At 33.9% G+C, this 14,206-nt stretch overlaps 1 protein-coding gene across 1 annotated transcript; it reads right to left on the bottom strand.

The window, feature by feature from the left end:
- Positions 1–373: 373 nt before the first annotated feature.
- On the bottom strand, positions 374–3,454 carry LOC137726082 (beta-glucosidase 12-like). The gene is made up of 12 exons (XM_068464946.1): positions 3,400–3,454; positions 3,084–3,142; positions 2,859–2,934; positions 2,610–2,687; positions 2,429–2,516; positions 2,092–2,347; positions 1,787–1,902; positions 1,430–1,647; positions 1,262–1,293; positions 1,066–1,168; positions 805–913; positions 374–688 (listed from the first exon to the last, which is right to left on the bottom strand). Exons 3-12 carry the CDS (start codon positions 2,917–2,919, stop codon positions 517–519), a joined length of 1,233 nt encoding a protein of 410 aa, XP_068321047.1. The 5' UTR covers positions 2,920–2,934; positions 3,084–3,142; positions 3,400–3,454; the 3' UTR covers positions 374–516.
- Positions 3,455–14,206: the final 10,752 nt, after the last annotated feature.

The following is a 14,206-nucleotide window of genomic DNA, read 5'->3' as shown; positions in this document are numbered from 1 at the left end:
CAAGGTTTTACATACGTACCCAAAAGCTCCAAGGTGTGGTATCAACTCCAAAAAAAAAAAAAAAAAAAAAGAAAAAAAAGAAAAGAAAACCATCCTAAACAATAGTATAGAAATGTTTTAGTCCATCTAAAACCTTTTCTTATTATTTTTTTATTTTTTATTTTTTTTGTGGCCTTGTTTATTATTGTACTTATTAACAATTACTACCATGTCGAGGCGAGTTTCTTTACAATAGGACCAAGAAAAATAATAACTTATTAGAATGTGCTATTTATTCCTCAACCCAAACCAGGGCCAAAACTGTTTACGGCTATAAATACGTTATTCCTTTGTATAGAGAGGTCTTATTGTAGCATTCACAGCTCTTTTAGCTTTTTATTGAATTATTGAATCTCAAAGAATACTTACATTATTGAAAGGAAATACAAATGCGGAAGGAATTGAAATACAAATACATAAAAAGGACAATTATCCACTTAAATGTTTATAATCAACAATAAATTTCTTTTAATTCCTTCAATTCTTCTTAAGCAAATTTTTGAACCAATGTGCTGAGAGTTTTGGGTGTCTTTTTAGCCCGTCATTATAATCCACGTAGTTTAAACCAAATCGGACAGTGTATCCAGAATCCCATTCAAAGTCATCCAACAATGTCCATGGAAAGTATCCCTTCACTTTCGCACCATTTCTGCACACAAATACACCAATGTTCAAATGGATTAGGTCAATATAATGATTAAATAACAATAACTTAAGAAGGCTAGGCAGTATATAGCCTTAATTAATTTGTTAATAACTACTTACTTGATCGCCGCTTGAAGGTAACACAGGTGACGGTAGTGGTAGTCAATTCTATTGGTATCATGAAGAGCCTCGTCAATTGATAGTTCTGGATTATTCAACTCTGATACACCTATGTACATAATATTGCACAAAAAATTAAATTTAGTTTTTTCCTCCAAAAAAAAAAAAACAAAACAAAAAAACGGGTAGTTTCATTTTACACCATTATAAATATGTGAAACTTTTGCATTTAATCAAAGCTTAAAAGTATGTATGACATACCATTCTCAGTAATATAAATGAGTGGATCATTATATTTTTCCTTTGTGTAGAGCACAAGATCGTGAATTCCTTTTGGATATACATATAACCAATCTGAAGCAGTCTGCAACACCATTTCAAGATAATACGTTAATGTTGGGGTAAAAAACTAATCCTCCAAATGCAAATAGCTCAAAATGATAAATTTGATGTATACCTGTGGACCAATAAGTACTCCATTAAGCTCAGCTGCCACAATATTTACAAACATTAGAATACAATTGGTGTAAATATTAGAATATAATTAATGTAATTAAGAAGTCAAACTAGGTCAAGAAGAACAAAGAACTTAAGCTATTGAAAGTAAGTTTCCTTTCGCACTCACTTGTAAGATCAGCTTGAGGGTCTGTTACGAAGCTTGCCTGTAGTGAATTGTTCTTCGGTGTACTAGTTGCGTATCTAGCAGTATAATAATTTATTCCAAGAAAATCAAACGATCCGTTTAGCAACTTGGATTGTTCTTTTGTGAATTTTGGCAATCTTTTTCCAACAATTGATCGCATGGTGTGTGGATAGTCACCACTTGTTAACGGGTCCAAAAACCTACAAAACATGAAAATTCCAAATATTAGCCTAATTATAGCATTATATATAAATAGTAATGCTAGCTAGGTTGCATCAATGTTACAAGTCATAAGTAAACGTGTAATTGAGTTTATATATAATTTATTAAGACACTTGCCATCCAAACATAAAATCCAAAGATCGTAAGGCAGCATCTTTATCTTGCTTTGACTTCGAAGCAGGCTCAAACCAGTATGTCACCAATGTTATTCCTATCAAGCCTTTCTGAGATGCCTGCCCAAAAATATGAATTTTGGTTGAATAAATAGGAGTTATAGAAAAAGATACAACCTTTAGATTATCTTACTACTGAGAGTATTCCCTCTTGTATTACAACTCAATAATAATGATTCTTATAGAATTCTCAATTAGGAGCCAATATGCTGACCCAAAAAAATAAAAAAAAAGAAACTGTTATTGAACCTGATATCTATTCTTGTACAATTCTACAGCTGCTCCATGAGCAAGAAGAATGTGGTGTGTCACCAAGTATGGTTCAATGGCTGAATCTCCACCGGTGCAGTTTAGATTTTGCCAAGAAGAGCAGCGTCCCGGTGCTAGAGTCCCAACAGCATAACCCATGCTACTAAAAGTATATGGCTCATTTACCGTGAACCAGTGCTTGACTCGATCACCAAATTCCTTATAACAAAGTTCTGCATAGTCTTTAAAATGATCGCTGTAGATGCAAATTTATGTTACGTATATCAGTATGTATTTTATCAAATTATCAATGAGAAAATAAATTTTGTTCACTTACACAATACGAGGGCTTAAGAAACCACCATATTCATCTTCTAAAGCTTGGGGAACATCCCAATGAAAGATTGTTACAAACGGCTTTAAACCTGCAGTACATGATCAGTAAAATCAAATTAAAAGTCTAATTGAATGATGTTCTAAAAATTCATGTAATAATTGTTTAAGGTAGGATGATTAACCATTGCGTAGGAGTTCATTGATGAGATTGTTGTAATAATCAATTCCTTTTCTGTTAACGCCACCACTTAATGTTCCATCTAATTTGAAAAAAAAAAACAAGAAAAAAAAAGGGTTAACCAGTAGATAACTCGATCACTTTACTTTAGTTAAAAGTATATAAAGAGAATAATTTTCTTGTAGGAAAAATAATTCTTATGCACAATATTGACATTGGTCCCAACCAAATATGAGGATGTGGAGCAACTTACTTGGTAATAATCTGGACCATGAAATAGATAATCTGTAAGCATCCAACTCCATATCCTTCATAATCCCCACATCTTCCTAAAATGACAAAAGTTTAAAATTAAATATTGAGGATCTCATTATATATTGTCCTTTTTATTTTATTTTTATAAAGGCTCCAATTTAATATGTTAACATGTGCCCTTCAAGTATAAAGGGTCAAGAGACAAAGTTATGAGGTTTTAGACCTTATAGCGGTGATATTGATCTATAGCGACGTCTCCGTTACTGCCATCAGCGATTTTTTCTGTAGTTATTCAAAAACATAATGGTGAAATCCATATCATGTGCAAAGTACTTTATATGCGTGCGCACTGATGAAGTATATACATATATTGTACATATCACATGACCACGTACTATTCGTCTCCCAACAAAGTGCATGGTTATTAGAGAGGTTGGAGTTTACTTGTCCTCACGAAGAAAAGAATGAGGTGCTATTTATACTCCTTTTGAAATGAAGTAGCTAAAGTTTTCATATTACCAATTGATTAAATCACAGACCTGGATGTTTGTGGGTGAAGGTATCCCATATGCTCGGGCCTCTTCCATCTTCTTTTACTGCACCTTCATACTGAAATATACACACATGCATATACGTAAGAGTACTACTACACACGCAAGGAAGATGTCAACATTATAATTCATGCATGGATGCTAACTGCATGTATAAAATACACCAAAAATATGGTAAATAATCCCGAAAGAAATATATAAATGTGTGTGTGTGTAAAATACATATATATACAGACCTGGTAAGCTGCGGAACCTGTGCCAAATATAAACCCTGGTTCAAAACTGCTGCGATTGAGAAATTCGCAATGAACAGGTGGATCTGTATGAGTTGCTTTGCTATTTGTCAATGCAAAGCCAATGAGTAGCAGCACACCAAAGAGCAAAGATCGTGAATATTTCATTGCCATAACTTGGGAGTTTTGATATCGATCGAGATAATTAAGTTATCTCCTCCTGGAATATTGCATGGGGTTTATATAGAGAAAGGGAGGAAGGGATATGGTGTCTACGTACTAGCTCATGAGAATAGTAAAGGGTTAAAAATTGTAAACAAAATTGACTTTGAAAGCCCTAGTTTAAAGACCAAGTCATGGTCTGTCGTTTAAAAGAAAGCACGTTTCATGTACCCAAAAGTTGCGTACGTACGTAAAAGAATGGACAATCCTTGCGTTCCGCCTATGAGGAATGCACACACTCTTCAAATTTTATATTGTGATCCTTCAGTTCCTTAATCTTTATTTGAAGATCATCTAAACAAAAATAATTATTTGAATTTGAGATCCTTTAGTCATTTAAATATATGAACCCAATCGATAGTGTTGATACTAAGTAAAAGATTTATAATGAACTATTCATTTTATTGACATATTTGGATAACTACACAGTCTTCAATTTGAACAGTTTTTTGCATATATGATATTCAAATTAAGATTAAAAAATCAATAACTTATACTATATATATGAAAATACATTATTTATAAAAACAAATTATTCCTTGAGTTGAAAAGTAAGATAATGTAGACAACTATACGATCAATCTCATTTTAATTTGCAATGATCAATCCTTGAGTTACCCTTGAGTTTTCCGGCAAAAGAAAATGTTAACTGCATTAGGAAACAAAGAGCCATTTATCTGCATGTTTATATGATGTATGTCCAAATGTTGAAGGCATAACTTTTGAAGTTGAATATGGAAGATTAGCAATAGAGACTTGTTCAAACAGTAGAAAATTACTTGAGCCAACAAAAAAACAGAAATTTATGACCACAATTCTTTAGGTAAGTAGTAAGCGATAAAGATGAAGAATTTAATCTTGATCTTTTTCTTCTTGTTAGAGTTTTAGTATTGAATTGGTAAACCCAGTGGCTTTTTGAAATTGTCTTTCCACTCTAATTAAGAAGGCATCGAAATAGCTAGGTTCTCAAGTTGGCTATTTTGCTCCGAAAGATTGTGAAAGGATGCCATTGGGGTGGTTTTTTCGAAGGTTTGGACACCCTTCAAAGTATAGTAGTTATACATTCTTCTTGCTGGTACAAGAATGAGAATAGTAAAGGGTTAAAATTTGTAAACAAAATTGGCTTTGAAAGTCCTAGTTTAAAGTCCAAGTCATGTTCTGTAATTTAAAAGAAAGCACGTTTCATGTACCCAATAGTTGTCTACGTACGTAAAAGAATGGATAATCCTTGCGTTCCGCCTATGAGGAATGCACACATTCTACAAATTTTATATTGTGATCGTTTAGTTTCTTAATTTTTATTTGAACATCATCTAAACAAAAAGAATTATTTGAATAAAAGATTTATAACGAACTATTCATTTTATTGATACATTTGGATGACTAAACGGTCTTCAATTGGAATAGTTTTTTGTATATATGATATTCAAATTAAGATTAAGAAATTAATAACTTATGCTACAAAAATACATTATTTATAAAAAAATTATTCCTTGAGTTGAAAAGTAAGATAATGTACACAACAGTTCGATCGATCTCATCTTAATTTGAAATGATCAATCCTTGAATACTCTTGAGTTTTCCAGCGAAAGAAAATGTTTTCTGGATTCGGAAACAAAGAGTCATTTATCTGCATGTTTATATTATGCCTGTCCAACTGTTGATGGGCAAAACTTTTGAAGTTGAATATGGGCGATTAACTACAGAGACTTATTCAAACAGTAGAAAATTATTTGACCCAACAAAAAAGTAGAAATTTATGACCAGAATTCTTTACGTAAGTACAGAATCGATAAGGATGAAGAATTAATTAATCTTGATCTTTTTCTGCTTGTTAGAGTTTTAATATTGAATCAGTAAACCCAATGGTTTTGTGAAATTGTATTTCCACGCTAATTAAGAAGGCATCGAAATAGCTAGGTTCTCAAATTGGCTATTTCGCTCCTAAAGATTGTGAAAGGATACCATTGGGGTGGCTTCTTCTTGGTAGTACAAGAAATTGATTAGTGTTTCAAGAGACTGGTTTTTATTAGCTTACATCTATTTATTTTGATTTAATATTTTTCATTTATATATATTTTTACAATTCAAAAACACAAAAGTTTGACACCTCTCTAATTTTTCTAATTTTTTTCTTTATTTGAATTTTTGGGACTTATATTGAATTTTTGTGTGTCTCACAACCTGATGGAATTGGGAGGGAGGGTCATTTCATTTTTGGATATAGAACAAATAGGTTCAGGATATGAGAGAATTAAGGATACCCACCAGAAAGACTAATCCAAACCATAATGATGAGCCGGAAAATAGAACATTTTTGTTACCCGACCAACCCTCAGGAGAAGCAAATGCAGCATGTACACTAATCAGTATGATTAAAGAAGTAGCAATTAATGCAAAAACAGCCAATAGGGAAGCAATATTCATGTTCGTAATCCTCCAATCTACCAACAAAAGAATTATACCAATTGATCCCTTTATCAACCAAATAATTGTACACCTTATATACTGCTTTTGGGCAACCCTCTCAACAACTAAGAGATCCATTCGAGGAACAAAGGGACTAGTTGAAGTATGGATCCTCCCAATATTGGGAGGATTCGTACTTCAATTGAGATGATAACAAATCATTTCACCTTTTTAGTTGTAACATTAGGCAGTTCTCGAAAAAAGATAGCGAAAAATATTATTCCTAGAGTTGAGACTAAAAGGAATGTATAAACCAATGCTTCCATAGATTCGATCGTGGTTTACAATTATAGCTTCCATACCTGTTTGTTTGGGATCGTCTCCCGGATAAATAAAGAACAAGAGTCAAAGAAAAGGCAGTGATTCAAATCAAGATTTATCTGGTACCCCATCTAAAAATCACAAAAAGAAAATAAAAATGAAAAGTAACAAGTAACAATGCATATTGTATCAGACTACTTGTCTTCTTGTAGTTGGATCTCCAAGTTTTTGGAATGCGCCAAATTGTAGTTGAGCATCTAAATCTGGATCAATACCAGCAAAAACATCTCGAAACAAGGTTCTAGCTCCATGCCAAATGGATTTATTTTTTGTCCCATAATCCCCCACTACTATATATATCGTGAAACATGTCATCTGTTTATATATATATTTTTTTTTTTTTTTTTTTTAAGTCATTCGTTTTTTTTTTTTTTTTAGGCATAACATAATATAACATATTTGTATTTTTTTTTATAATATAAGATATTCTTCCTTTAAGCATCCTCAGCTCTAATTTATAGATTTCCTTTTATCTATTTCTTCCACTTCATCGAAAGATATATCTTTCAATACAATAGTTATATGACAAGTGGATCTTACCTTTGTCTAGTGTACTACCACCAGATATTATGGAGGAATCCACGGAAGATGGTTTACAATCTAAAACTGTTGGACCAAATGATGAGGAGAAGAATGAGACTATTCCATACAGAAGAAAATATGATAAGAAGGGAAAAAAGAGAGTAGCTAACTAGGGCGAATTGAGAAGAAATAAGTCTGATAATAAAGGAAAAAAGTTTGGTCGAGATGACATGTCATATATGACAACTACAAATACATAAAAACAAATATAGATGTGTACTTGATGTCATAAATGCTAATTATATTATATATTTACCCGCTTAACTTTCTGTTTGCAGGAATCAATAACAAATTTTAATGTCTTTTAACAAGACGAATGAGGCAAACAATATGAAAATTGAGCAAGACTTTCTTTTTGTGGATTTTTCGCAAATGGAAAATTGGAGGTGCGGAGAATGCACATGATATTTTGGCGTTGTGCAACACGAGGAAAAAATTGGAAGGATTTTTTTGTTTTGTTTTTGTGGCAAATTTTGTGCACTCTAGAATTTTGAAGTGGAGGTTGCACCATTTTCTTTTTGAATTGTACTATCTTAAGTTAAAATAACTTGTAGTTGTGTTCATATATTATTAGAAAAATGGAGACAATGCTCTTATTGATTATTAATTCATCTTCTTTATGTTATACTACAAAATGATGTACACACATAGCATAAGAATAAAACCTAACAATCTGTTTGGATGAAAATAATTTATATTACTAAAGAATTTTAAAATGATGGAAATTGAAATGACAAAATTTTATTATCTAGAAATTGTGAATTTGCTTGTTTGATTAACCTAAAAGAACATTTATGCTGACAATACTATCCTTTTCTCCTATGCTTCGTTCAATTTCCACCTTTCCCTATTTCTCTCGCGCTCTCTCCTCTCCCTCTCATCTGGTTCGGGCACAGACCCATCTATCCTCTTCATCTCCTCTGGTTCAAGCACTCTTCACCAACAACAGGTGAGTTTTCTTTCGTTTCAATTTCTAATTTGCTTATTTTGACAATTTATTGTTGGAATATTGAAATATTGAACTGATTCGACTATAAGTCATTTTCTTCATTTTTCTGCAATTGATTTTTGTTCCAAAATGATTGAAATTTGCTGATTAATTTGGTTAAATTCTATTTTTAATTAATTTCTGGGACTTGAGGTGGATTAATTTCTTTGGTTAATTTGGTTAGAATCGTTTTTTCCCGTATAATTAGTTGATTAGTTGTAATTTAGTTCGGTGATTAGTTTTTGGATGATACTGGAAGATTTGATTGCTGTTAAATTAAATTTACACAGACATGGATACTCTGTTTCACGTGGTATCAGCCAAAACATGTCTGCAACATAAATTTACACCGGCATGTGGATAGTGAGCTTTTCAAAAGTAGTTTTTTTATTTGGACCAAAAGATAAAAGAATAGTATGAGTCGCATGAAATGGAAGATTGCAGAATCATAGTAAGCATATGATTTTGAGCAGGCAATGAACATTTCAGAGCCTTATCTCTAGCTCATAATTACAATTATGCTATGTAAGTCTTGAAGATGTTGTGGTTTTTTTTGCTTTATTACGTGACTTTTTGTGGTCTCCATTGCAGATCTATATACACCATATAGCTTCTGATGTTGTTGTGGTCTCCACTGAACTTTGTGTCTTGTTTTGCTCTATCATTAAAATTCAAAGTTTTCAAACCCGTTTCGTTAGTTTTCCTTGAATATTATATATATAAGGATGGCAAAAAAGGTGGGAACTTCAGCAAGAGCTCCACATGGTACCTGCAATGATCATAATATATCTGTATTCAGTGAGTTGTGCATCAAGGATGTTGAGGTTGGACGTCGTCTTGGCCCTCACTTAACAAAGAAAGATCGGCAAATTTGATAGAAAACTTGAGAAAAGAAACAGGAAATTCTTATAGTAAAGCGCAATTGAAAAATAAGTGAGATAGACTAAAAAAGGATTGGTAGTTGTGCAAAAAACTAATTGGGAAAGAAACTGGCCTAGAGTGGAATCCAAGCAAGGGAACAGTGGATGCCTTTGATGAACGGTGGAATAATAAGATTCAAGTATGTTCACTTTGTATCAGTTATGATGTTATTCTAGTTATAGTAATCATAAACTACATAATAACAACATTCTTTTTTATTTGTAGATAAATCCTGAATATGGAAGATTGCAGAAAGGCATCACTCCTGAGTTCGAGGAAAAGTTGGATAGGATGCTCTCAAACAGCGTTGCTACTGGTGCAAATGCTTGGGCACCTTCATTTGGTGCACTACTACCAAATAGTAGGGATGACTCAACAAGAAATCTTCATATACAAAATGAATCTATTGGATCAGATGATGAGGAGAGTGCACTACCGAATCTATGAGAAAATGTGCTAAGAAAGGAAAAAGAAAAGAGCTGACCAAGGTGAATTGAGAACAAGTAAGTTTGATAGGAAAAGGAAAAAGGTTGGCGGTGCTGCAAAATTGTATGGTCAAATTGACCGCCTTATTGGTGCAGTAGAGGGTAAGAGCACTATGAGGCAATTGGTCATAGGCACTAGTATTCCTGAAGTTGTGCAGATTGTTGAACCGTTACCAGTTGTGAGCGTACTAGCCCGTTGTGGCTGTTTGCAACTCGTTCGTTTTTTAATCAAGAGAAGAGAGAGATGTTCTCTATCATGAAAGATCCTAGTGTGCAACTTACTTGGCTGAATTATGAGTTCATCAACCAATGAGGGAGTTGTAGTTTTACAAAACATTCTGGATTTGTACACTCTTAGTCAGATTTTAGGATTATGTCTTAGAATTTGTTTGACACCTTCCTTGATTCTTATTTTGCATTATGAGTTAATTTTTAGATACTTTGTTTTCAATATTGGTACAACTGTTAATTGGCAAGGTGCTTGAATTTTGTTAAGGATTATTTGTTAACTTGCAGGTGCGCTTGAATATGGACATTCTAGATAATGATGAGGAAGAGTTTGACATATTAGCATGTGCTTGTACTCGAGCTATTGAAGCATATTATCTAAAATATGTGCATAAAACTCCATGTATGAATTTTTTTCAAACAGGTAACATTTGGTTAATAAAAGTATTGCAAGCTAACTATAGTTTGAAAGGTTCAAGGAGAAAGTGATATTAGGAATGTTCTTGCATATGTTAGGACATAGTATAGAAGAAAAAAAAAAAAAAAAAAAAGAATAGCTAAGAGCAATTTTAACACTCTTCGGAGATCGTTAGTAGATATTTTGGTGTTATGTTGGATATTGTATGTTAGATGGCAATATATATTATCAAACTTATGGATTTGGAATTTAATACCACCTCATGGGGCATAAAGGTAAAAGACATCATCTCTCATATTTTTATAGGAGTGGCCAACCAACGGGGCATAAAGAGGTATTCAACCATAGACATTTTTCTCTTAGAAGCGTAATTGAGCGTACGTTTAGAGTATGAAAAAAAAGGTGGGCAATTTTGAGGGATATGCTTGATTGTGTGTTCAATAAGCAAGTGAATATTGTCATTGCTACAATGGCTCTTCATAACTACAAAAGGAGGCATTCTGAACGTGATAGGCATTTTGATGACCCCGAAGACTATAGTGAAGAGAGCGATATTGATGATGATGAAGAGGAAGATCGAAATCACGACCAAGGAGGGATGGAAGCATTAAGAAATAGCATAATGATGAACGCATATTTTACTATTTATTTTCTCGCGATAGCCACATTTTCTTGTGATATTTTGGACTTAGACGAAAGGAATTACATAGTGTTGTGCTTTTACAGTTATATTAATGAGGTGGAGGAAAATATGATGTTATAATTCCTTATTTTTAAATAAACCTAATGGTCTGTTATGATTTAAGTGTCTACGTATTTGGCTGTATAATATACTTGTGGCCTACATTCATTTTCTTTTGATTTATGTGCAGTGCTTGTCACTTGTTGGAATTGGAGAAGCCTTCAGCATGTGTTTATTTCATAGATCACAAGTCTATGCAATACTGAACCGACAAGTAAAAGAAAAAAACGAAAAAAAAAACAAAAGAAAGCTGCATATTTCCTTTTGCATTTTTCAGGGTTAGCCTCCATACGAAACCAGAATAAGAGAGACCTTAGTGAAGTGAAATTGGACAGAAATATGGTGAATCACATACACAAAGCAATTTTAAATTCATGGGTCTTTGCCAAAAGCATAAATTTGGGATATTAGGTTGCACAATCTGTTCCATTGCAGAAGAAGTCTGGTCAGCCATGGTGGATATCTATTTGGAGTTGAAACTTTGATTGGAATTGTTATGTCTTTATCATTAGAGGCACCGCAATCTCTTAGAGGTCAACTAAACAGACCTTAGTTGCCACTTCGCCCAACAATGCTGAAATTCTCGCCGTACACGATCTATGAAGACAACGCAGCATGCATTGAACAACTCAAGAATATTTCTGGATGGTAGCGGCTGTGGGTGATATTTGAAGCCCCTGCGATCTTTTCCCCATCGTTGACTTCCCGACGATGATCTATGAAGACAACGCAGCATGCATCGAATGCTCAAGAAGGGTTACAACAAAGGAGACAACACAAAGCACATTGCATCGAAGTCTTTCTTCTCACATCACCAACAAGAGCATCAGAAGGTTGAAGTCACGCAAATTCGTTCATAAGACCATTTGGTTGACCTCTTCACCAAATCACAACCGAAGGCGACGTTTCAGAAGCTTGTTCAAGGATTGGTATGCGTAAACTTTCTGAGTTGTAACATTGTTAGTTCCCTTTGGAATTATGTCAAACTCAGGGGAGTATCCTGAAGTATACTTGCTTGATCTTAATGTACTATTTTTCCCTACGATTAGAAGCATTTTTCTCACTGGAGTTTTGCTACCTGACAAGGTTTTGACGAGGCTCTCATCTTGGGTTGGTTATATCCCTAATGACGTCCTGTAGACATTTCATTTGACTTTGCATTGCTCACAAATTTTTCTTTAACTATTTTGTCCTTACTCGGATTTTTACCATAGGCTTAGGATTTTTTTTGAGACTTATTTCCCTATGCAAGTTCCTACCATATTGAGACTACCGTGTTCCTAGAATCAGTGACGACGAGTCGACTTCCTCAACAACACATGATGCCGAATCTACTTGAGGATTTACACACTCGAGGTGGAGTGTTATAAACTTGTTATTTAAGTGTGATTGTGTAAATCTTAAATTAGATTTTATTCTAGTTATTCTTTCCTATTGTGACTTATATTCCTTGGAGGAGAATGATTTCTTTCCAACCTTCTTATTATATATAAAGGCACTGCGTAGGGGTAATAACACATTTAGGAGGTCAATCAATTTGTATAGCTTCCAGAAGGCTTCAAGCAACACATAGGCTTCAACTCTTCAGTGGCTTAATTTGCACCATGCAGTATGAAGCATTATTAACATCTCCTTCAACTAGACAAGGAGGTCAAACATTGTAGCTTCAATAAATTAGTTGGGTTGCCATGGATATGGTTTGAAGGAAACTCATTTATAGGCTTTCTAAAAACCTCAGGCATTTTCTACTCCAACATTTACAAGAACTTCGAAGTCGCAAACTTCAATAACCTATATAGCCACCATGACAACATGCAAGTATTATATCTTAACATTACTTGCCAACAATGGTAAATGGAAACTTCTATCTTTCAACCTAAGTGTCCACAGAAAAAAGCTTCAACCACTGAAGCTATGTGCTTAAGGGAAAAAGCTTCAACCACTCAAGCTAAGTGTCCAAAGGAGGAAAGTGTCAACCACTCAAGGTATGTATCCAAAGGAAAAAGCTTCAGCCACTCAAGCTATGCACCCAAAGGAAAAAGCTTCAACCACTCAAACAACGTGGCCAAAGGAAAAAACTTCAGCCAAGCTATGCGCCCAAAAGAAAAATCTTTAGCCACTAAAGCTATGTGTCTAAAGGAAAAAGTTTCAGCCACTCAAGCTATGTGCCCAAAGGAAAAAACATCAACCCTTCAAGCCATTTGTCCAAAGGAAAAAGCTTCAACCACTCAAGTTATATACGCAAATGAAAAAACTTCAATAAGATTTTCTTTTCTCAACAAAAAAAGAAAGAAGGAATTGGGCTTAAGAAAAGAAAATATATGTACTTGGGCTACATCCAAAAAAAGAGGAAAGAATTTTTAAAGTCTATTTTCTTCATTGGCTCGGGAAATATAAGACACCTCCTTCAGTAATCGTCATCCATAGGAGATTTGGTGGACTCCTAATATATGCTAATACACTTTAGTACTCGAAAGTTTCATGAGTACTCACCAATTTGGGTTTTGCAAGTCTCCAACCGAGAAGCTTTCCTCACTCGTGAACTTGGGGGACCACTGTTTGTTCCGTAGTTCACCACCCTCGAAACTACTAAGCACTGGTCAACCTTATACCTTCAAGAACCCACTGAAGACTTCATGTGGAGGCACCCTTGCCGAAGCACATGTGTTTTTCTCCAATCAAGAGACCAATCACAACACGACAAGCATCAACCTAAAAATAAAACTCCTAGAGACCCACATCAATCGTGGATGGGAGCCGAAGACCCTCATCAACTATACAAGGAGACCGCTCTCGAACAATTAATTCCTAATGTCATTATTGTGCATAAACTCGTCATTAGAACTCACTAATGATGATTTGACAAATACGTACAATCCAACCTTCGACCAGTTCAAGCGTATACTTTTTCTTTTCTTCTATCAAATTTGTCATGTCACCCAAGGTCATATGCAAAGCCACCTAAGTGAAAACATTTGTGTTAAGTTGTGCAAAAAGTTGAGCACGCCTTAATTGAAAAAATAATCACTAATACAATTAGGCAAGAAGGGGACGAAGATAATCCTGAGGAGCTAGAAATATTTTGACTTCAACAAGAAGATATTAACAAGGTTTTACATACGTACCCAAAAGCTCCAAGGTGTGGTATCAACTCCAAAAAAAAAAAAAAAAAAAAAAAAAGAAAAA

Source organism: Pyrus communis, chromosome 2 (genome assembly GCF_963583255.1).
Source record: "Pyrus communis chromosome 2, drPyrComm1.1, whole genome shotgun sequence".
NCBI classification, from domain to species: Eukaryota; Viridiplantae; Streptophyta; class Magnoliopsida; order Rosales; family Rosaceae; genus Pyrus; species Pyrus communis.
The sequence above is the reverse complement of the archived record's forward strand: the minus strand, read 5'-3'. Positions and strand labels throughout refer to the sequence as shown.